The sequence below is a fragment of the Martes martes genome, assembly GCF_963455335.1.
Source record: "Martes martes genome assembly, chromosome: 17".
NCBI classification, from domain to species: Eukaryota; Metazoa; Chordata; class Mammalia; order Carnivora; family Mustelidae; genus Martes; species Martes martes.
In genome coordinates, this window is record NC_137905.1 from 10520008 (window position 1) to 10543966 (window position 23959).

Consider the following 23959-nt stretch of genomic DNA (forward strand, 5'->3'; position numbering starts at 1 on the left):
AGATTCCACTTGAAGGGATGCAGCACAAAGAAAACAGAAACCCAAAGTGTTACATACGAGAATACTACTTTAATTAAAGGGGAAATTGAGTTGAAATATCAATGAGCATCAAGATTCCTTTCAGAATGAGGGGCGCCTGGTGGCTCATTGGGTTAGGGCCTCTGCCTTCAGCTCAGGTCATGATCCCAGTGTCCTGGGATCGAGTCCCTCATCCGGCTCTCTGCTCTAGCGGGGAGCCTGCTTCCCTCTCTCTCTCTGCCTGCCTCTCTGCCTACTTGTGATCTGTCTGTCTGTCAAATAAATAAATAAAATCTTAAAAAAAAAAGATTCTTTTCAGAATGAAAATTCTGAATTTTCTGAGTTGTATGACATAGCCATAAAATTATATGACATATCTGAAAATTCTGAGTTGTATGACATACCTATAAAAAGAAGAAAAAGACTAGAAAGATCTTCAAAAGTAAGACCTCTAGGACCTTGATTTTGAGGTTTCCATGGGTGACTGAGGAGAACTTGGCATTTGTCCATCTTAATGGTAGTCACCTGTTGTGTTCTGTTTTGGATGGGGACGCGGGGCGCAAAGACCCATCTCTCAGCATGTTGGCTGTTTCTGGGAGGCACCAAGTGTTTGTACTGTTGTACAGCAAATGATGGTCACACCCCGGAATCTTCAGAGTAAGGCATAATATTCCTGGAGACGCTGAAACTAGCAGCGAAGTGGAAACCATTCTGTAGCATCCTGGGCAGTGGTTGGTATAATGAACAGCTACCACCCACCCAGCTCTGATTGAAGTGGGCTCTCACCAGACAGAGAAAGAGCCGGGGTTGCCTATTTCTAGCTGGAAATCTGCTTTGCTTTGGGGGCACGAATGCCCAGTCCTAGTGGTAAAGATTTTTCCACAAGACTCATAGGGCAGGAGGGAAACAGCTATTTATACTCATGTTTGAGATTGCAAGAAGGAAAAAAAGAAAAGCAGTACTTAAGAGTGCATCAGGAAGGGAGGCAAGCGATGTTTGCCTGCACCAGAAACAAGGTGATAGACTGCGGTATTCAGGCAAATTTTGTTAGTGGCCCTACGTTCTATTTTAAGCTTTTTTTGCTAGTCACCTGTGTGATCTTGTACAAGTTCTTTCTTGTTGGTTTTCTTCCAGTGAAAAAATGAGCAGCTACATTGTAGAGTTGTTATAGGACTGGTTTGAGATAATGCCTAGAAGGTGTCCAGCAGAGGGCCTGAAATGTGGGACGTGCCAGTAAATGATGGCTCTTATGTTAGTGGCCAGACCTTATAGGGTCAGATTTAAGCTAAGTCCTTGTCCTTTTTTTTTTTTTTTTGGTTTTTATTCAAATTCCAGTTAGTTCATATACAGTGTAATATTAGTTTCCGGTGTATAGCATAGGGATTCAGTACTTCCATACGTCACCCCGTGCTCAGTCCCATCCCCTGTTTCATACCCCCCCAACCTCCTCTCTGGTAACCCTCAGTGTGTTCTCTGGGGTTAAGACCCTGTTTCTTGGCTTGCCCCCCTCTCTCATTTTCTGCCCTTTGCTCGTTTGTTTCTTCAATTCCATGTGTGAGTGAAATCATACGGTATTTGTCTTTCTCTGACGGACTTATTTCATAAGTAGCATAGACTTTCTAGCTCAGTCCATGTCCCTGCAAATGGCAAGATTTCTTTTTTTTTTTTAATGGCAGAGTAACACTCCACTGTATATGCATACACCATCTTTATCCATTCATCTGTTGATGGACACTTGGGCTGTTTCCATAATTTGGCTCTTGTGATAATGCTGCTATAAACATCAGGGTGCATGTATCCCTTTGAATTAATATTTGTGTATTCTTTGGGTAAATAATAGTGCAATTGCTGGGTCATAGGGTAGCTCTATTTTTAACTTTTTGAGGAACCTCCATCTGTTTTCCAGAGTGGTTCTACCAGCTTGCATTCCTACCAACAGCGCATAAGGGTTCCCCTTTCTCCGCAACCTCGCCAACACCTGTTGTTTCTCGTGTTGTTGATTTGAGTCATTCTGACTGGTGTAAGGTGGTATGTCATTGTAGTTTTGATTTGTATTTCCTTGATGCTCAGGGGCGTTGACCATCTTTTTATGTATCCTAAGTTCTTTCGAGATTAAATCCATTCCGGTATATATATTACCAACCCCTACTTCTGATCCTGTTTCTTTTGGTCTTATCTGTTCATCCTGGTATAAAATCGACAGACACATTCTCTTTGGACAGATTCTCTTTGAAAATCCTACTGGAAACCTGCCTGGATTTTACAATTGGTGACAGGCAACTCTAAGTGGGGCATTCTGTGGGGTTTGGAGGGCCTCCCTCGTGCCCAGCTTCTACTGGCACCCAGGAGAAGGACTAAATTGTGGCCCAGGATAAATCTTAAAAATATATATATGTAGATTCAGTTTCAACATTATCTGTGAGGCACCACTGTGTGTTAGTACCATGCTAGGCTTTCAAGTTTAATCGGAAGGTTGAGACCTCATAATATAACCTTATTGCCTTCAATATATTATAAAAAAGATTTCTTTTTGCTTTATTAATGGATATACATAGACTTGAGGGTTGTGGGCTTACGGCAAATGTCAAGTCATGTTTCCCGATTTAACATCCATCTAATCACAGCTTCGATGGTAGGGAAATACACATGTTAAAGTATCTCGGGAAAACTTGAACTCAACATAGAACATACTTGGGAACAGTGGCATGAGCCAACTTTAAGGTCGAAATGTCATAAAAATATCTTAAAAATGTTCGGTGAGATTTCTGGAATTCCAGGGTCTGACCTGTCTCTCTACCTCTGGCTTGTGTCTACACCGTCCAGGTCCTGATGCAAGGCAAAAATCCGGGCATAGCTTGGAAGTATGCACTTCCCAAGGGCACGAATGGAACTCAGCCGGCCTCCAAAAGGCAAAACCACGCCTGGACCACAGTGCAGTCCCCGTGCTCCGTCTCTTGCGGTGGAGGTAGTTGATTTTCCAATTCTGCCTTCCAAGTCTCTTCTCAGAACAGGTTCTGCAATCTCAGACCTCTTTAAATGGTATGATCTGAATAAGCAACAAAAGAACGGTCTTTTAGGGGACCCATCCCTGTAAAAAGCAAATATTAGTGTCCTCTTTAAGGATTCTCCTGTGGAGAAAGGCACTGAGTCTCAGAAAATTCCGGTCATTCGTAACCAGGACTCACAATTCATCTATCTGAATTTATGGGGGGGGGGGGGGGGAATAGGCAAAAATATCTATTTATATTTTTCTTTTCAGCTTACAGTTTAGTTTCTCCCTGTGCTGACTTTTGTTACAGTAAGAACCGCCCACTGAGGCTCGGGGAAGGCACGGTCCAAAGCAGTGAGGACAGGCACGAGGCGGACGGGCCGTCTGTATTGTGTCACTCTATCCCCTCAGGGGCGAGGCTCGCCGAGTCTCTCTCAGGAGGGAAGTGTGGTAAATCTGAGAAATCACCCTCCTGAGGTTGGGAAAACAACAGCCGTCTTCTCAGTGAGCGGAAGGCAAGCATTTTATTTAGATCCAGAAATGTCCTATATTTCTGGGTAAGTCGGTCTCTGTTACCCTTGCCCCTGTGAGAAGGAGAATGAAGGTCTAGAAACGGATCCATAAAACTGAAGCGTGGAGGCGGGTCACTCATTTTCTCATTACCAGAGCCTCTGGTGACAGTGGGTCTCCCAACTGCGTCCGTCCCCCTAAGCACAATGGGGCATCTTGAACCAGACACAGAGCAGAAATAGAGAAAATGAAGAAATTCTTTAGTCTGTAAGGCTTCCTCGGGTGCTCATGCTAATTAGAAAAATACAAGGAAAGACTTCTTTTTTAAATATATTAGATACTTGAGAAGTAATACATTTTTACAGAAATAGGTAAAGGGGATTGGGGATTCAAAGTACATGTATCATGACGAGCCCTGAGTAATGCGTAACATGTTGAGTCATTATGTTGTACACCCGAAACTAATACAAGACTGTATGTTATATGGAAAGAAAAGAAGAAAATGTGAAATTACCGAAAGAAATAATACATTTTTAGTAGTTCACATTTTAAAGGCAATATGCCATGCAGAAGAAAAAAAAAATTGACCCTAATCCTTTAATCAGCACATGCCAACATGGATACTTTTGTCTGTGCCATTCTATTACTTTCTTATGCAAATGTAACAACACATGTGTTAAATGTTCTCATTTTGTATTCTTTTTTTTATGGCACAGAAACCATTCTATCCATACGTGTTTATAATGCACTCTTTTTCACTTAGTCTTAAATTACAAGCAGTCTTTCCTGTATTAAATGCTCTTTGAGATCATTTGGAATAACTTCATGGAATTCCAGGGAGAGCCCAGTTCCTTGGGAAGGAGAGAGATTCAGTCCATTTGCCACAGGGCAAATGAGTCCAACCAGAGGGAGGATGCTGGAGAAGTGCATTGTGGGATCCTCCCTCTTCCCTTGATGTAGCTGTCCCTTCGTGTGACTCACAAAACGTAGTGTGTCCAAGACATAGGAGGAGAGTTCAAATGAATAAATGCTCTGGAAGTAAACAATTAACTTGAGGGAATCCCAGTGTTTGTACGTGCCTCCTCCAGGCAGACCTCCCTCAACCTAATCATTATCACAGGAGGAACTTTTCATTGTTTCTCAGATTCAATTTTAAGGAAAGGTACCATGTAAATATCAACCAACAGAATTCAAAGACGAGGCCGCATTCCTATTTGGAGAGCCGACAGACAAAATTATTCACACACATAAAAAATATGTGTCTCTGATAAGTCCGGAGACGAACACTGCAAACCGGGCATTAAGTACCATTAAAGCAAAAAACCAGAAGCCCCGAGTCCTAGCTGACAGGTATGATTCCGTATTCCGAGTTCAGCTCTTTGTTTACATCTACTTCTCGCAGAAGTAGAAGATGCTTCATGGAAAAGCGGGGTGTTAGAGTTTCCATGCAGAATTTACAAACGGTTTTTCTTTGAAGAACATTTTCCTAGATGGATGCAATGTGAGTTCAAGTTTGTGGGATGTGCCCCTGTATAAACACCCTGTTTTCAAAAGGTTGTGTTTATCACTTCATGGTTCAAGAATCCACAGTGGTCTCGAAACTGAAGAAGCTACATATTAAAATTATTAAAATATGAAAACTATTATCTCAGTGGGGGGGTGGGATTCAAATTACTTGCAGATTTTTATCAAAGGGAGGTGTTCTCAACACCCTACTTGGATTCCATACCTTAAGTTAAACATCAGAGTCCTGGTAAGTCTGAAGCTGCCCTTGGACCTGAAACTGAATTGGTTATCTGTAATTTTCACTTTGTAACTTTCGATGTCTTACTAGGTTACATAAGTGTAAAGGCCATTTGCTTACGAGATCAAAACACTCAAGTCAGTTCCTCATTCTGCAATGCAAGAACCAAGCCAGCAACTGAACCCAAAATATGCAACGCTTTCTCCTGCCCTGCTTAGTAAGTCATCTGGAAATTTCTTTCTGGTTATATTTGTGCTTATATGCTCTCCTTGTTGATATGAGAAAATTAAAACCCACTGCCAGTGCTTCTACTTACAAGTGACCCAGAGAGAGAGAGAAAATGCCCAAAAAAAGTAACAGAGAAAAGAAGACAGTTGAGGTTACAATATATAACTGGAAAAACACAGATTTCCTTTAGACATTCATTTGACTCCAGCTATGCAAACCTAACCTTGGGATTTAAAGGTGCTTTTTAAAAATTTTTGTTTTGTTTTGTTTTTTAATCTTTACATAAAGCCTCCTCTGAATTAAATCAGACAGATTTAAGTAATACAAAATCCCATATTAGTTAAATTGACATGCGGTTGTTTGCCTAACTTTCATATAGTCATCCAAGAATTTAAAAATCATAATACTATGCAGACCATGAAACCCCAAATGCAAATTACACAGTAGCAAGACACAAAATGAAAAGAAGGAGGTAGAGGCCAAGGGGTAATCCGCTTCTGATGATGGCATTCTATGGGGAGCTCAGCGGGTGTGTCTTGGGGATGGATTTTAGCCACACTATTGTTTGAACACTAATTTTAAGTAATCTGCCCAGCCGAATGGAGTCTTGTGTGTGATTGATCTTCTGCCAGATGTATTTATAGAGAATCAACAGAGTTTCTTCTAAAGCAGTGCTGTGTTCCCTAACGTCTCAGATCATCTTAATAAGTAATGTTTGCTTTGGGGTGATGCAATTATATTGCACAATCTTATGCACATACAGATATTTTTTGCTTGTAATAGTGCAGTTGTCCTCATTGTCTGGGGCTTCAGCTACTCACCAATCCATCTGCCTGGTTGTCCACCTCATTTTTCTCCAAGAATCTGGAACCAGCTGTGTCCTGAACACAAGGAGAAAGAAATCTGGTGGGCTTCCGTGGATTTTCCCATTTTGCTAAGAAATATCTGGTTCTAAAAAATGCCCAGTGGCTCTAAGACATGATTACCAACCAGTGTTATGGATGCTTGTGGAGTAATGTCTTCTTTAGATGGTGTGCGTGTGTGTGTGTGTGTGTGTGTGTGTGTGTGTGTGTGTGATTGTGAGTCTTCTTGAATGGCAAGCTGATGTTTTGCCTCCTTCCCATTGTTGATTATTTCTGCCAAGCAAAGAAACGGACCCCATTCATGTGTCCATCCATGGAAAGGGAGGGAGCCTAGCTTGTGCCCGACTTCTAGAACTTCCATGATGACCCTGTATAGAAATGAGACTCTGCAGTAACCAGTTACTGGCTATTTAAAAGCAGAACAGCCCTCACAATGACTGCGGGGCTGGAGCGGCAACATGGACAGGATCCATCACTCCCTTCCTTTCTTCTCCACCTTACCATTTACATCTTTGTATTTTCTCTTGGAACAATGGGACCTTCAGGGATTGTTTTTCCCCAGACATAGACTGGAAATAAGGTCTTAGGTTATTCGAGTTAGAAGGACAAAGGAGTCCATCCCATCTGACTCCGTTATCTTTCCAAGCAATAAGCATGCCGTAGGCATCTACTGGATGCCAGCCTTGGGCTGACAGTAGGGATCTGGAGAACTTATACTTGATGCCACCCATGAACTCACAGTCAAGAGGAAAAGAGGGGTGTGTAAAGAAGTAATTGAGAGATGGTGAGATACGTGCTGTGAAGAGGTCTTGTATAAAAAGAGCCAGGGCAGGGGGATGGGCAGTGAGGGAACTGGGCTCTGAGGTGGGGTTGATAGGGACTGAGGACAGATGGGGAGTGAGCCTGGGGCTCAAGGGTGTGGAACCATGCCTGGCATGCAAAAGGTCTACCTGGTGTGCTCTTTCTGTATTTTAATGGATTCATATTTGTTGCATGAAGGAAAAACTTGAATCGGGTAGACAAAGATGCCATCTTTATCAGAAAATGGTGAAACTAGTAATGTCAAAACATGAAGTGTATTTTTTCTGCATCTTACAAGACACAAATAATTACAAAAATAAGGAATTATTCTATTTTGTATTCTCTTTCTTGAAGAGAATATAGGTCATGCAGTGTTTTAGAACCAAATCATCTAGAACTCACATGCCACATTCTCTGGACAAAAGGAAAGGATTTTAACTTCACACATCAGGCTGGTGGGGGAAACCGGGGGAGAAAATTACAGGACTGGTAATGGTGGCAGAAACACAGGTAAAACAAAAATGTATTTGGTCTCAGTGAGGTTGTGTTTCTTGAAATGAGATTTAGAATACTGGTACACCAAGGTCAGTCTCAGACCTCGCTCCTGTGACTGAAACATGTAAGGTCTTCTCTGGGGGAGTCTCGTTCCTGCCAGGCCTTCCAATCCTAGAGTATCTGTTGGTCAAATGCAGTTGCTGGAAAGGATTAGTGGGTCTCACTGCCTCATGCTCACATGCACACCAAGTCTCTGAGCACCATGAAAACTGTGGTCTGGCGATCTTTCAATAAAGAACACGAGGTTGTGTCTCTAACTCATCCATAAAGTTGAAGAGTAAGCAGAGTAGTTGGGGAAACTTCCTCCTTAGAGTTGCTGTAGGACCAACTGCTGAGCGAGCCCTTCCCTCCTGCAGGCGTGTGTGATGCGTGTGTGCCCCGCCCCCTCTCACCCTCCCCTCTCCCCTCTCCCTTCCCCTCCCATTGATCATTCTTCCCTCGGTCTCATTACCGCACTTTGTATTAACGTCCCTTATAGCAACCATCCCATAGGGTTGTCCGTGTGTGTTCACACAGCCACCTCGTCACTGTGTTGTAGGCTCCTTAATGGAAAGAACACTGCCTTGTTCGTTTTTCCAACCCCGATGCCTACGAGAGTCCCTGGCACAAAGCGAAGATCCCAGTAGATCTGGCCGAATGAATGAATCGCTCGGGCTTCCAAATGGCACGTGTTTCCTCCCTTGCAGAGAGCAGGAACGTGTGTTTGCCCAGAACCGGGTGGTGATTAAATGTGACTCCCTCTCATTGGACCACATTCGCATGGGCTTCCAAACCTGGACAAGAGTAATTACTAGGCATCGCCCTTATCGGTTCTAAAGTCGATCGAAGGCTTTCATCAGGCGGTTAAAGCTTATGCAGTAACTGCGTTGGGAGGGAGGATGCCAGGCCGCAGCCTCATTGGAAGTAATCTTGTTTTTCACTCCAAGCTGGAAGCCGGGTGAGTGGAGCGTGTGCAGCAGGTCGTGTGCGGGGGGCCAGCAGAGCAGGAAGGTCCAGTGTGTCCAGAAGAAGCCTTTCCAGAAGGAGGAAGCCGTGTTGCACTCGCTCTGCCCAGTGAGCACCCCCACGCAGGTGCAAGCCTGCAACAGCCGTGCCTGCCCCCCCGAATGGAGCCTTGGGCCCTGGTCTCAGGTAAGACTTGGAGTCATGAGTCTTGTTCCTTCTGGGACAAAGATGGTGGCAAAAACGGGGGTGGTGTCCTGGCTCCCGCGAGGCCCTCCGCCCTTTGTGCTTTCCCGGGAGTTACACGGAGTCCACGTGATGAGGCATTTCAGCTGGTATTTGTGCGTGGGATGTTTATGCGTCCTGCGGGTTGGGGAGCCCGGCCCCACCGCTCAGTCTTCCTTAGAAGTCTAGAAAGGAGAGCGTGGGGGCCATGAGGGCTAGACTCACGAGCACAGCTAGAAGGGACGTGAGTGGGGGTGGGCAGGCCAGCGGAACGGCTGCCGAATGCTCCAGAGCAAACAGAAATACAAGAAAGGTGGCGCAGGAATGACAGTCACTCTCGCTTCAGGGGAGAGAGCTATGGCGTTTGAGGGATCCAGAGGGGACTGGGGCATAAAGTTTGCTGTCTTCACAAACTCTCAGTGAAAGGTAGAAAGTTATGAAGTCAGAAGAGGCGCGGACCTACCCGCCCATCACAGCTCCGAGGGGGTCAGTGGGTCACTGGGGGCTGGGATGCTCAGGGGTCCCCTTAGATGGCATTTGTCCCTGTCCCAACTCGGGGGAGCGGTGCTGTGGGCATCTGTTTGGTGGAGAGAAACATGGTACAGTGTCGGGGACGACTCCCTGAAACAGAGATTTATCTGGTCCAAGACGTGCTGACAGTGACAGTTCTGCTCCGTGGTAGCCCAGCCTCTGCTAAACCGTGGAGGTCAAGCCAGCTGGATGGAATCCTCACAAGGATGCGGGGGTTCTATCGCCTGAGCTGGGACGACCACATTCCTACCTTGCTTTCCTTTAGGGAACATTATCCCGGAGCATTGGTTTCTTTTTTTATACTTTCTTTAAAGATTTTTGTGTGTTTTTTTTTTTAATTTATTTTCAGAGAGATAGAGCACAGGTAGGCAGAGCAGCAGGCAGAGGGAGAAGCAGGCTCCCCACTGAGCAGGGAGCCCGATGCGGGCATCAATCCCAGACCCTGGGATCATGACCTGAGCTGAAGGCAGATGCTTAACGACTGAGCCACCGAGGTGCCCCTCGGAACATTGATTTCTGATTAAGGATAGCTGTGTGCTGTCACATCCCCAGCAGAAAACACAAGGCTTTTGTTTTAATTATAGGACATGGGATTTTTTTTGAAGGTTACAACTCTGTTAGGGGAATAAGGAGCTAGCGGTGGGAGAGAGTATCTTTGACATGCATTGGGATGCTTTAAAATGAAGAAACAGGGCACCTGGGTGGCTCAGATGGTTAAGCCTCTGCCTTCGGCTCAGTCGTGATCCCAGTGTCCTGCTCAGCTGGGAGCCTGCTTCTCCCTCTCCCTGTGCCCCTCCTCCACTTGTGCTCTCTCTCTCTCTCTCTCTCTCTCACTCCCTTTTAAATGGATAAAATCTTTAAAAAAAAAAACAAAAAAAAATGGAAGAACATACTCATTTATAACAGAAGGTCGAACTGAATAGGATATAGGGTTATTGTCTGGTCTCTTTCTCTGCAGGTAGGGAGGTCTACTTTACAAGAGGAAAGAAAACTCACAGGGCTGTTTTAGCCAAATGTGTGTGGTAGGCATGGGAAAAGGAATTAGGCGGTCCAGCAGTTCCAAATGTGGCCTCGTGAAATGGAGTTTGCCCCAGATCAGACATGGAAATATCTTGAGAGAGTATTTTATGTCCTTAGTTTTTTGTATGTTTCATTATTGTTTACTAAGAACAAATGTGTCCCTTTGGGAACATCTTCATGACAAATCTGAAAGGAGTCCCTCAAAATTTGTGACCTCACCTTGTTCGTAGAGACCGTGTCTCTCAAACCCTCTGGGAAGCAATTTTAAAATGTTTGATCATTCTTAAAAAAAATAATAAAAAATAATTTTAAAAGCAGGGGGGGAAAAAAACCAGAAAAACATAAGAATTCTTTTGAATGGGGTCAACCATCTAGAATCTTGAATGTGAATGCACGATGATATGCGTCAGTGGTATACCTCCCCGTCTGATATCCCCAAGTCTGTCTGCTCGTCTCTGCTTCGTGACAGCTGCCTGATTGGTCTGGGTCAAGTCCTCTAAGTTCTCAGGTGGCCCTTCTGGAGAATGGGACAACAGCAGGGGTCTCAGAGGGTTGGTAGAAGGTTGTGGACACAAGTCAACACGCATGCTTCATCACATGGGAAGCCATTAAATAAATCTGCTGCCGTGGTTTGCAGATTATGGTAGTATTGTCCCCGTCATTCCTCTGCCTTCAGGACGTGAACAGCCAGAAGTCGTGTTGCTCTCGGAGGAGGCTTGCAATTGTGCCCAGATGTTTGCATGTTGACCAAGAGCCAAGGCAAGAGGGTCACATCTCCTATGGCCCTTCTGCTCGGAAACCAAGGCTGGGGAGGGGACGTGTCCCTTGAGGGCAGACCCAGACCTGGAGCCAACAGCTTCCCAGCGACTCTGACCAGTTTTCAACTGCTCATCTGAAAGCCGGAAGGTTCTCCCCCAACCCCTGTCTGTTTCACAGAGTCCTGGGGAAGGGCGACAAAGTAAGAGCGCGGGGGTGACTGGCAACACGCAGGTTCATTCCGACATTGGCCGGGTGCATCGTCCATCTCACAGGCAGCAGATCGTAACAAGAACTGGACACCCTCGACTCATTTTTATCAATGTCACGGTCTCTTGCACTTACATGCGCACATCTGTTTCTATTATGCTTCCATCAGATGCACAGTAAGCCTCCTTAGCAAGTGCCCAGACCAGCTCTGCCTTGTGCCAGAGAGCGAGCCACTGCTGGACCTGGACAGCAGGCCTGCAGCCTTCTCCCAGGAACCGTGTGCGCCTTGGAGAGAACCTCATCTCTGGCTCTGGGCAACCAGCAGCCCCTGGGCATGCAGATGCCGAAGGGGAATGCTAACCTGCATACGAGGGCTCGGACGGAGGAAACATTTCTCCTGCTGACTGCAAGGGATCTTACCAGGCATTTGGTTTTAAAGCTTAAGAATTTGTTGAATACCTCATTTATACGTTCTCAGCGTTCACCTGGAGGAAAATCATTTGAAACAAGCAGGCAAATGGCTTTTTTCCCCCCATCTCCAGTGTTCCAAGAGCTGCGGGCGAGGGGTGAGGAAGCGTGAAGTCCTTTGCAAAAGCTCCCCCGTGGCAGAGAATGTCCCAGAGACCCTGTGCTCCAGCATCCCGAAGCCAGAGTCCCAGGAGGGCTGTGTGCTGGGACGATGCCCCAAAAACACCCGGCTGCAGTGGGTCGTCTCTTCCTGGAGTGAGGTAGGAGTTGAGAGATGGTACTGCTGGGTTGTGGGTTCAAATGCTCCATTCACCGCTGGCGCCCAGGTGCTCAGATCTCCTTCCTGTCCCACACACACAGCAGGTGCCTACTAATGATCCATTCTTCTCTCCTCACCTTTCCCCAAACCCCGCATGAACCACCCATTGCACTGAGCCCGCCCGTGCCTGGGCCTGAAAGTGCACAACTCCCCCCTGCGTGTGTAGGGCACCTTAGGTAGGGTGTGCGGAGTGCTGCAGTGTGTGGGGGTCCATGATGCCATGGGAGAGCTTGGGGTCCCCCAGCCCTACCACCAGGAGGAGTCTCTGTCAGGAGAGACTTTCCAGGGAGTGTGAGTCGGAAGGATGAACAGGAACTGGGCAAGGATGGGGTCGGGGAAGGCTGTTCCAGATGGAGGGTGTGCCCCGTACAAGGGCGAGGGGAGAGAGGATGACACAACCAAGACAGTGGGGTGAGGGGCGGTGGAAGCTGAAAACCTCATCGGACCCTGGTGTCAGGGCCACTTAGGACCCAGAACAATCTAGCATAAAGCAGTCAGCCCTTAGGACAGGTGAGGTGTGCTCACAGGGAGGTTGCTGTGATGGGGACAAGACAGCAGTGTTTCGGGAGTGGAGAGCAGCAGAATCTTGAGTTCCTAAGGAGGCCGTTGCCACCTTCGGGCATATGTGGGTGGAGGGGAGAGGACACTGCGAAGACGTCTCCTGGATCTGTGTTTGGGAACCTCGGGTGCATGCCCAGCCAGAGGAAATGTGAGACGAGGGGCCCAGCCTGAAGTCTGCATCAGTAACTGGTGGGACGAGGTCTCTGCCCTGGAGGAGATCGCAGTTTGGGGAGGAAAACGGGCCAGCACGGGGGTCAACAGTGGCGTCGGTGCGGTGCGGCAGAAGCAGGACTTCTGGCCCAGCAGCCCCTGGGTCTCTGGCCATGCGTGTCCTTTGATTCTGCCTAAATGATAAGTGACATACATAGCAGCACGTCCACCTCTCTTCCTACCCCTTTTCTTTGAGATGTTATAGCCTGATGGCTAAATGCGTGGGTCAGACTTACCCCATTTCCCTGCAGTATTCACTCCGGGTATGACCTTGAGCTAGCCACTTAACAGCAGAGCCTCGCTGCGGGACGGTGCCCCATTTTGTTTCTGGTGCTGATAAGCTCTGAGACGTTGGGACAGTTACTCGAATTCTCTAGCCTTTGGTTTCTTTGCAGTAGCAGGAGGGACGCGGTGGCTGGGCCTTTAGGGTCACACGTGGTTGACCTGCCGTGATCCCATTCCTAGGACGTCCCGCGGATGGTACGTCTGCTCAGCACCCTTGACTGTGGGGCTCTGCACACCTAACGCCTCCCTTCTCGGCTCCTAGTGTTCGATGACCTGCGGCTTGGGTGTGAGGAGGAGGGAGATGAAATGCAGCGAGAAGCCCTTCCAGGGAAAGCTGATCACTTTCCCGGAGCGAAGGTGCCGCAGTATTAGGAAACCAAACCTCGACTTGGAAGAAACCTGCCAGCGAGGGACCTGTCCCGCCCGGCCCGGCCCCGGCGTGGCCGCTGGGTGGTTCCCATCCCCGTGGCAGCAGGTGAGTGCCGGCGGATTTCCGTGACATTCCCAGAACGGGGGCAGCCCTCCCACCCAGGGACCCATCCAAAGGTCAACAACAGAAGCTCAGGTTCAGGAGACCTAACGGTCTCGGGGAGCTGCGCCACCTGTGTGGCCCCGGGCTGCTCCCGTCACCTGGGAGCTCCAGCTGTCACAGCTAGAAAACCAGGACGCTCACGTCTCGAAGAGCTCATCTCTTCATGCGCACCTACGATAACATAAAGCACTTGGAGCAGACTGGTCCTGCGGCCCCAGATGTTCACTCTTGCTGCTCTCAAAATCCCCGGGAGCCTCCTGTATTCTAGAAACACTGCTCCTTGCCCTGACACCTTTGGTTTTTATGTCCAGTGGCTGAATGACGTGATAGCTGGCACTTGCGGAAGCGGCCTTGTTTGCGGGTACTTTTGTGCCTGTTTCGTAGAGGAGGCAGGGAAAGCTCGGCGCAGGGTCAGTTCAGGCAGGGACACCCCCCCCCACCACCACCCGGCCCCAGCTTGTAAACACATCAGAGGTTAGAGGCACCCTTTTTCTCAGAAGACTAGCATGAAATTTTGGTTAAAGTTGCTTGGCTCTGATCGGCGAGGTTGGTGTGTGAAGCAGAGTCTGGGGGAGAAGCTGTGTTGTGTCTTCACCCTTCTGGACCAGCAGAGGTCACGGAGCTCTTTAAAGAACTTATGAGCTTGAGGGGTGCTGCCCACCCCATGACAGACACAGAGGCTGGGTGGGGGTGTGTGCGAGCACAAAGGTAGGTCTGTAGATCTCTGTAAGCAACGTACATACACACAGTGTAGAATGTGTGTGTTTATAGGCATGCATATGTATTTTTTTATAACATACAATGTGTTACTTGCCCCAGGGGTACAGGTCTGTGAACCCTCGGTCTTACACACTTCACAGCACCCACAATAGCACATTCCCTCCCCAATGTCCCTCACCCAGCCACCCTATCCCTCCCCCCACCCCCAGCAACTCCCATCTTGATTTTATCACTCCCTGCCCCCACCACCCCCCACCTTGACTCTCAAATTCCTCATATCAGAGATTCATAAGATAATTGTCTTTCTCTGACTTATTTCACTCAGCATAATACCTTCTAGTTCCATCCACGTCATCACAAATAGCAAGATTTCATTTCTCTTGATGGCTGCACAGTATTCCATGGTGGGTGTGTGTGTGTGTATGTGTATGCCACATCTTCTTTATCTTATCCATTCATCTGTTGATGGATGTCTGGGCTCTTTCCATAGTTTGGCTATCATGGACATTGCTGCTATAAACATTGGGGTACATGTGCCCCTTTGGATCACTACATTTGTATCTTTGGGGTAAATACCCAGTAGTGCAATTGCTGGGTCGTAGGGTAGCTCTATTTTCAACTTTTGGAGGAACCTCCGTGTTGTGGAGGTGCACCAGCTTGCTTTCTCACCGACAGTGTAGGAGGGTTCCCCTTTCTCCACATCCTTGCCAGCATCTGTCATTCCCTGACTTGTTAATTTTAGCCATTCTGACCGGTGGGATGTGGGATCTCATTGTGGTTTTGATTTGTATTTCCCTGATGCCGAGTGATGTGGAGCACTTTTTCATGTGTCTGTTGGCCATCTGGATGTCTTCTTTGCAGAAAGTGCATGTCTTCTGCCCATTTCTTGATTAGATTATTTGTTCTTTGAGTGTTGAGTTTGATAAGTTCTCTATAGATTTTTGATACTATCCCTTTCTCTGATATGCCGTTTGCGAATATCTTCTCCCATTCTGTCTGTTGTCTTTTGGTTTTGTTGACTGTTTCCTTTGCTTTTGCAAAAGCTTTTGATCTTGATGAAGCCCCAATAGTTCATTTTTGTGTGCATACATATTTGTAAGTACACATGCATACACACGTATAAATGTCTATAAAATGTATATATATGTTTGTGTGTATTGGGGGAGGATCTGAGAACTAAACCATGAAGAAAAGCAAAGGAAACCAGTGTGACTGTGTATCCCTGATCAGGTAGACTCTAAAACCAAAACTCATAGGTTTTCCATCCCTGCCTGTTTTCCTCTCCCAAATACCAGTCCCTATAATGATGCTTGTCCGAGATAAACATTTCACCTATCTACACTAAGAACGTGATGCATTTTTAAAAGCAAAACAAAAAATAATCCATGTATAGGGTTTTTTTCCCGATATTTCATTTATTCTTTTGTATAAAATATCCTTTGTATGTCTGGGGGGAAGAAAGATGATAGTTCTTGTTAGTCATCTATTTTTTTTAAAGATTTTATTTATTAGGTCACCACGAGGCGTGGGGGCAGGGAAGTAGGCTCCCTGCTGAGCAGAGCGCCCAATGCGGGGCTCAATCCCAGGACCCTGAGATCATGACCTGAGCTGAAGGCAGAGGCTTAACCCACTGAGCCACCCAGGCACCCCCCCTTTTTTTTTATTTTAATGGGACAGCAAAATCCTTGATTTCTAGAAAGCACCACAGCCACCGTGCCAACTCAGAATTTGGCCAGGCACCGAGGGCAGGATTCCAAAGCTGCCTCGGATAAAGTATCATTTCCTCTCTGTCCTAATTCTGAACTGTCCCCCACGCCCCACCCCCCTGCATCTGCAGAGATTATCTGGGATAATTTCAATACTGGGATGGTCTGTTCTGCATCCTTACGGCAGCTTCTGTATTTCTGGAAGCCCTCGTCTTTACAGTCACTTAACTGGAGACACACTCTCTGGGGCAAGAGAGAGAACGTTTGCCAAGGACCCCCTTCTAATCAGATCACGTCTGCCGCATGTTCGACTGTGGACGTGGGCACACATGCCGGGCTCTGGCCACTCCTGGCTTCATCAACAGGGCACCCAGGTGGTGGCATGGAGCGTGGAAATGCCTTCTGCTGGACATCTCTGACCTCCCTCCGAGTGTTGCTGACTCCTTCCTCTTGCCCTCTTCTGCAGTGCACAGTGACCTGCGGAGGCGGTGTGCAGACGCGCTCGGTCCGCTGTGTGCAGCAGGGCCGGCCTGCCTCCCGCTGTCTGCTCCACCAGAAGCCTCCGGTGCTGCAAGCCTGTAATACCAACTTCTGTCCGGCTCCTGACAAGAGAGGTAACTGGCCCCCCATCCCAGTCCATCGGACTAGTCCTCCTCAGAGAACTTTCCCCAAACCCCTCTGGTCTGGTGGTGCAGTTTATTCCCTGCAGCACCACTAGGGGGTGCTATTCACACCCTGTCCTTGTGAACGGCGCCCCCCACAGAGGGTACAGGGCACAAATCTGGGGCGTTCCTGCTCACAATGATCTTGTTTGCACACCTATGCAGGGAACATTTAATTCTGCAATAAGGCTTGTGAACCATTACTTCTTACTCTAAAAGGGGGAAATAGTAATCGTGCAAGTCAGTTTTTTAACACGGTTTTAGTTAAATAAGAAAATGAGAAAGTAACTACCATGAGCCCAAGATTACGGTCGACGGTGGGAACCCAAGCAAGGACGACGGGGATCGTCCTTGAACTCACGTGTTAGCGGAGGAGGCAGGTAAATGACCGTCCATCAGGGAACGTGCGGCATCCTCCGACCACACCTTGCGTGTTTCCCTGGTTACGGTCCATTCCCACCCAGTGCGGCGTGTGCTGGAGGCACAACGGGACACTGGATTACATGAGCGAACTAGACTGGGTTTCACTGGCTCAACTTCCCTTTCAAAGGCACCTGACAGACACACCAGGAAAGATCTCCTCCGCCCCTCAGATTTCCTTGTGCTAAAGAATTGGGTTCCCGCCAGGTACTTGCTGCATTTTCTTTTCATCCCATCCCGGCTTTTCCAGAGCTGTTTAATTTCTTACCCCACGCTCTCCCGTCTGGGGAACCAGATTCGGGACTGACTCCTCGGCTCTCCCCCGTCCCTATCACTTTGCGTTTCTAAGGTGCTGTCCTGGTTTAGCTTCATCTTCGAGCCTTGGCTCCAGACTCTGGGTACCTGTTTTCCCTCCGCTGCCCTCTCTCCTTCCTTGTCTGAGGCTTGCAGGGGACAAGAGAACTAGGAACATGCCAGCTTCTCCGAGCTCCGTCCCTTCCAAGGCAATTTTGGAATTCTCCAAACCTCCAGCCTCTTTCGGCAGAAAGGGTTATAGGGCAAGAGACACACATTTGGAGCAAGTGGTCATGTACTTGCAAACTCTCCCCCTTTTTCCCCCTTGGTGACTCCTCCTCCCCCCGCCTTCAGTCAGCTGGCCCCAGACACATGCCCGGAGTCAGAAGTGCATGACCCCTAGGTACTCGGAGAGGGGCTGTAGGGAATGGCTGATCATGACCGTGGCTCAGCAGTTTCTCCTGGGCAGGAGTACAAGGTGGGGAGAACCAGACAGATTAGATCCAGGATTGAGGGGAGGCCCTTGGTGTTACTATTCCGTTCATCCAGCGCCCCGCCGGGCACACCGTCCATGCTCAGTACGTGTCAGGTGGGAGATCTGGGGTCCAGTAGCATGAGGCTCTCTTCTTCCTTCCAAGCCGGGTCACTAAGCACCTGCTGCATCTCCCTAGCACTCTTCTAGGGATAAAAGAACAAGGTAACGTCCTGTTCTTAAGGTACAAGGAGTCAGAGTCTCAGAGGAGGAGGAAGACAGGACAAGAGATGCGCATGGTGGAGTGTTACTAGTGTCACAGGGGAGGTCAGTTCTCCGTGGGCTGCAGGGATGCGGGCGGTGAAAGATGGCAGGACGAGAAGGGGTTCTGAGAAGGCCCTCCCCATGCCTCTTGAGTAACTGAGGTCTCTTTTGTAAAGAGGAGTACGGTAAGAAGGCAGATAAGAAAGGCATAACCCTGAGTATTTCTTCTTGGCAAAAACGTGGCTGTGGTTTTTACGCAGTTGAAGGCCTCCTCCCGCTTCTCGCATTCCATCCCAAATCCGGGGAGAGTGCCGTGCCCAGACTACTGTCGGGTTAGTCTTCCTCCTCAGATCAGTGGCAGGGTGACCACAGGTGGAATTGGAGTGTGTTTTTTCAACAAACATTAGTGAACAGTAAGCAAACCCACGGTGTCAAAGGGAAGAAGGTTTAATTCTTGGAATCTTCTCTGAGACTCCCATGATGCACCGTGCTTTTGAGGCACCAACTTCCCCTGCAAGAGTTTAGAGAAGACAGTTCTGCCCAGACTGGCACCATCGTGTCTTGCAGGACAGCCAAGTGCGTGTGCCATCGCTCGGACCCCCGCCCTCCCCGCCCCCCAAACGCTGGTAGCCAGTCTAGGGCACTCACATGGGAGGCTCTGGCCTGGGTCTACATTGGATCCGTACTTTGGGAAGCCATCCTATGAGCTGGCATTGTGCCTGTTTTATATGTAAACCTTATTCAGAAAAGAAGGAAGCCTCGGGCAGCGACATCAGTCATCCCTGTATTGTGAGTGGTTGTTGACACGGTTGGGACGAGGACTGAGCTGCAGCCTAGTGGGATTTGGTTGGCGATGAGCATCACCCAATATGAGTAAGTTTATTCCTCTTGGAATCTCACCTCCTCACATGGAGAGGGGCCAAGAACGGTGGCACTGCACAGCGGGAGGAGCGAGGACTGTGACGTCGCAAAAAGGATTTGCGTCCACATGTTGCCATGGACTAGTTTGGGGCCACAGGCAAGCTTCTGAACTCTCTATAAAATGAAGAAATAATGCTTACCTGAAAAGATCACTGGGAGTTAAGTAAGACGATTCAGTGTTTCCATGTTTATTTAGGACTCACTGTGAACCGGGAACTGTTCTGACGTCTGACTGTAGTTAGAGCAGTGGACAAAGTGGCCAGAGTTTCCACCTCCTATCTGGAAACGAACAACAGGCCAACCAATAAACATACAATGTCAGATAATAAAGTAGAAAATAAAACCAAAGCAGGGTATAGAGAATGAGAAGGATTAGGGGATGAAAGGTGGGGGGGATTGGTTTAGAGAGACTAGTCAGGCAAGGATGATATGATACAGATATGGATCTACAGGAAGGTGAACTATGCATGTATCTAGAAGGACAGTGTTCCTGGCAGGGGGACCAGCACATCCAAAGGCCCTGAGGTGGGAATGTGTGAATCTGATCAAGGAACAGTGAGACGCGCGGAGTCAGATGTCTAACGTGGACGGGGGTTAGGCAATGAGCGGAAGCTGGTCCTAGGGGCCTTGTCAGTTTTTGTAAGGACCTAAGATTGACCTCTCAGTGAGGTGAGGCTGATGGAGAACTTGGAGTAGAGGAGCCGTGGGATCGGACTTGCGGGAAGGTCCCCGGCAGTTACACAGAGAAGAGCACAGGGGCCCGGAGCGGGAGGGGGATTTGTCCATTCCTGGTCAGGAGGAGGATTTTTCCTTGAGGGCAGTGGCCGTACTGGGAGAGGCTGGGTGCTGGTGGATCCTGGAGACTGAGCTCACGTATAATACTTGTCAGTAGTCTGCATGCGGGATGTGAGGCAAAGAGTAGGACACCAGGGTCATCCTCAACAGCACACATGAAACATGTGACAACAGAAGCTCAAATAACCAGCTACCGGTAGTCATTAGAGTAGCCGTAATCAAACACGGTGCTCATCTCGATGGCTCGGCGATAAACCTCCCTTCTGCTTCCAGACTTAAAATGAGCTCAAAGCACAAGCCGCAGCAGCCAGCCGAGATCCCGTTCTTACCTCGAAAGGAGTAGCGTTGCTACAGTACTGCAGTTAGGATCATGCTTTTAGCAGTCTGTTTTCATCCTGATGCGGTATTTCCACTACATCAGTAGGATAATCTCTGCAGTTTAAGTAGAAACTGATTCAGGTGTACGTTCTGATTGAGGAGGCTGCGTGCTCGGTGGCTGGGATAGAAGACACTGTCCAAGTTTGTATTAGACACAACTGGAGATGAATACAGAGATACGTGAGCCAACAGAGGATAGACAAGTGTTCCTCTCACGTCTGACTTGTATCTCTAAGGTGAGGGATCGCACCCCTGCCCTGTGATGGTCCACCTCCTTATGCCTTCTTCTAGATGCCCAGGACAAAAAGCCTATCATCATTCTTGATTCTTCTTTACTCTCTCCTATTTTTACCAACCCCTCAGAAAATTCTTTAGGCTCCATATCCAGGAGTTACTGAAAAGAAAAGAAAGATGCTCTTGGTTCACCCTTCTACCCAAGTTGTGACGCTGTAGATTTCACATTGGTTATTCTAGCCATGATGGTTACAGGGAAACTGGTGCATTTTTTCAACAAATATTTCCTGAGCAGCTACTTTGTGACAGGCACTACGCATTGGGAATGAAGTAATGAAAAGAGCAGGCGAAACCTCTGCTCTCAAGGATCTTATGTTCTAGAGAGGAACCAGACAGGCAGCACAGAATGGGATGAGTGCCGATAGCCCCAAGGTAGGAAAATAAAGCAAGGTGGGGAGGAGGGAGTGTTTTCTGGGAGGCTGCAGAGCACTCTGCTTATCTGGGGGAGTCCCGGAAGGCCCTATTGCCTGTCAGTGACTCAGAGCAGAGACATAAAGGAATGGAAGGGGTCTGGGAAGTAGATGGCTGGGGAAAGCCACAGTGTGCCTGGCACGTTAGGGCATCCCCCAGGTGGCCCCAGTTGGGGAGGGGAGGAGAAGAGGAAGACGAGGTCAAGCAGTAGTGGGGGAACCAGATGCCAGGACCTTGTCGGCCATGGTAAGGACTAACCCTTTCACTGTGGGTGGCTGGAGGGGCCAAAGGGAGAGTCTGGGGCTGAGACATGACATGAACTGACTTGTCCGTTCAAAGGATCAGTGGGGCTGCTATGAGATGAGGGGGGAGGCTGTATTTTAGGCAGAAGAACGGAGGCAGGGGAAGGAACTGTAGGTAGTTCTGAATCACAGAGAGGCAGGATTCAAGTCGGGAACAGCAGGAAAAGAAAGAGGAGAGCTGAGAGCCTGGCCTGCCCTGTCCAGGGACATAGGGCACAGAGCAGAGCTACTTCAGGATAATTTTAAAAGGGAGCTGGGTGAGTGCCTGTGGGCAGCAGGGGGTTTGGGCAAAGTGAAGGTAAAGTGACTTTTGAGCCTTGCGGAGAGGAAGGGGAAAACACTTCCACCCGTGACTGAGAAAACTTTCTTACGTATAGGGTAGACCGTAAACACTTCTGAAGTCAAAATTCCTTGAGGATCCGGTAAAATGACTAAGGCCTTGACTCTTAAAATGGGCACTGAGGTTTACACGAAGAACATCTTACATTCAGCTTCGAGTGCCTTCTGTATCTAGTGAGGTCCTCCTGGGGGAGAGTCCCCGATGCACCGCGTTCTGCTTCCAGCCCGTAATCCCATCTGCCAAGGAGAGAAGTCAGGCCTGCTGTTGAACTTAAATTCACCCGTTGCACATGGGCTAGGAGATTTACTGAAATCAACGTAGAGCACTGCAGCTGGGCCTCCAGTCTCGGTGTGCTGACTCCTGTATCGCAGGCCTCCCGTTCCCCAACATAAGGTCTGTGGACCAGGCGGCAGCTGCTCCCAGCTCACCCCAGACCCTGGGAATCAGAAGCAGTGGTTTAACAAGATCCCCAGGGCATTCCTCCCAGGCTGGGCTAAGGATACAACATGGTGGCTCCCAGGCCACTGGGGAGGATCCGACAGGAATCTTGGGCTGGATATGACACTTTCTTTCAACATCCACTTCGACCCCCCTCCCACCGCAGATGACATATCGCTAAGGGCCCTAGTCCCTTTTGATGTCTTAATCCTGCTCCCCCTCCTTCCCAGCCAAGTCCTAGAACAGGAGCAGAACCACTCAGAGGCAGGAGGCAGGTACGTCCAAGGTCTTTGACCCACAGGCTCTCACCTTAAGGAAAAGGCTAAGCTTCCTCCTGAGGGGTGAACGATTTTTTTCTCTCCCTGCAGAGGATCCATCGTGTGTCGATTTCTTCAGCTGGTGTCCCCTAGTTCCTCAACATGGCGTCTGCAACCACAAATTTTATGGTCAACAGTGCTGTAAGTCATGCACGAGGAAGAGCTGATCTCAACGACCCACCCCACCCCACCCCCTACAACACTCGAGGGCGAGGCTCTTCCCTCTCACCTCTGGAGAGACCAGCCACCATTAATCCCCCACTGAAAGCTGAACACTGCAGACCACCCATGCGCGGCTGCGGCCATCAGTGGAATGGGCTCTCGAGGACAGGCTCCCTATCCACTTCCCCAAAGCACATGGTACTCCAAAGCACTTGAAAACGGGAAGCAAGGGCAAATTGGACTTCCACAAGAAAAGACAAAATAACTTCGATTTGCACTGTGACAACGAAAGAAGTGATGCGTCCCACCGAGAGACGTCACGTTTTCATTTTGACAAAGTGAGAATCTGGTCACCGTGGGGAGGGTCCCTCTTTGAACTTCAGAGGGTTCCACGGCAAAGACATCTGGGTTGAAAAGGTGCTTTCAGACTTCGGGTCCGAGACGGAGCCTCGGAGCAATGAAATGCGAATGGAACCCCTCGCCTCGCTGTTGCTGGGAGCTCTCGCAGTGTGACGGACACTGTGGCCAGCCCCAAGGAGGAGTTCCACAGGAAGCAAAAAGGTGCTCATAACTGTGCTTGCTGCTGGACTAGCAAGCCTTGTGTTATTTTTATCCAGTGTGCGTGTGTTGTTTTTATTATTTTGTTTAGACTATATTCTGCTTAGAGAGTCTCCAAGACTAAAAGTCACACTTGAAAAGTATGCCAAGGAATATTCTGGAAACAGGGCAACATGGATTATTTAAGATCCCCAGTTAAGTGAAGTTCAAGACTCTGAAAAAAGAAAAGCCCACAAACTCACATAAAAGGCATATGTTGACGTCCTACACGGTACGTCACCCTCGTAACTTCCGGTGCTAGCTGAACAAGTCCACGGGAGCCCCTGGTCTGCTCTTTGGGAATCAGAACTGGCGAGACGCTCATTTCTGGTAAAACTCTAGGAGGAGCTAAATAGCAAAACAGCAGTGTTTTGAAGGAGAGCAGACCAACATTTATAAGGCTCCCTGCATATTATCAGAGCTGCTTGGAAAATTAAAGACCACTTGTGGTTCTTTCTTACCAATGGTCATGTTTAAATTTTCCCTAAGATTTAGTTAACAAGAAAAAAAGAGTGGCAACAGAGAAACCCATCTGTCTTCTTGCTAAGTTAATATTAATAAATCATAATAAGCCAAGATCCTTCGATGAATGAGAATATTTTATAATCTTTCAGATGATATTTTCAGTCATCAGAAGCCAGCCGTTGATAGGCACTAATGAGCTTAAAATTGTTCTCAATTGGAAAATACCACAGTGTT

General features: G+C 48.2%; 1 protein-coding gene across 2 annotated transcripts in view; it reads left to right on the forward strand.

The window, feature by feature from the left end:
- Nucleotides 1–22668, forward strand: part of ADAMTS18 (ADAM metallopeptidase with thrombospondin type 1 motif 18) — a gene marked incomplete at both ends in the record, with an annotated part of 134134 nt that extends 111466 nt beyond the window's left edge. Inside the window, 7 exons of one of the 2 annotated variants that reach the window (XM_080828082.1) lie at nucleotides 2842–2983; nucleotides 5352–5478; nucleotides 8635–8839; nucleotides 11935–12120; nucleotides 13498–13710; nucleotides 16660–16807; nucleotides 22553–22668. In XM_080828082.1, the coding sequence (XP_080684208.1) occupies nucleotides 2842–2983; nucleotides 5352–5478; nucleotides 8635–8839; nucleotides 11935–12120; nucleotides 13498–13710; nucleotides 16660–16807; nucleotides 22553–22668 (1137 nt within the window). The remainder of the gene's footprint in view (nucleotides 1–2841; nucleotides 2984–5351; nucleotides 5479–8634; nucleotides 8840–11934; nucleotides 12121–13497; nucleotides 13711–16659; nucleotides 16808–22552) is intronic. The other variant, XM_080828083.1, reaches the window with a different exon arrangement.
- Between the last annotated feature and the right edge of the window lie 1291 nt (nucleotides 22669–23959).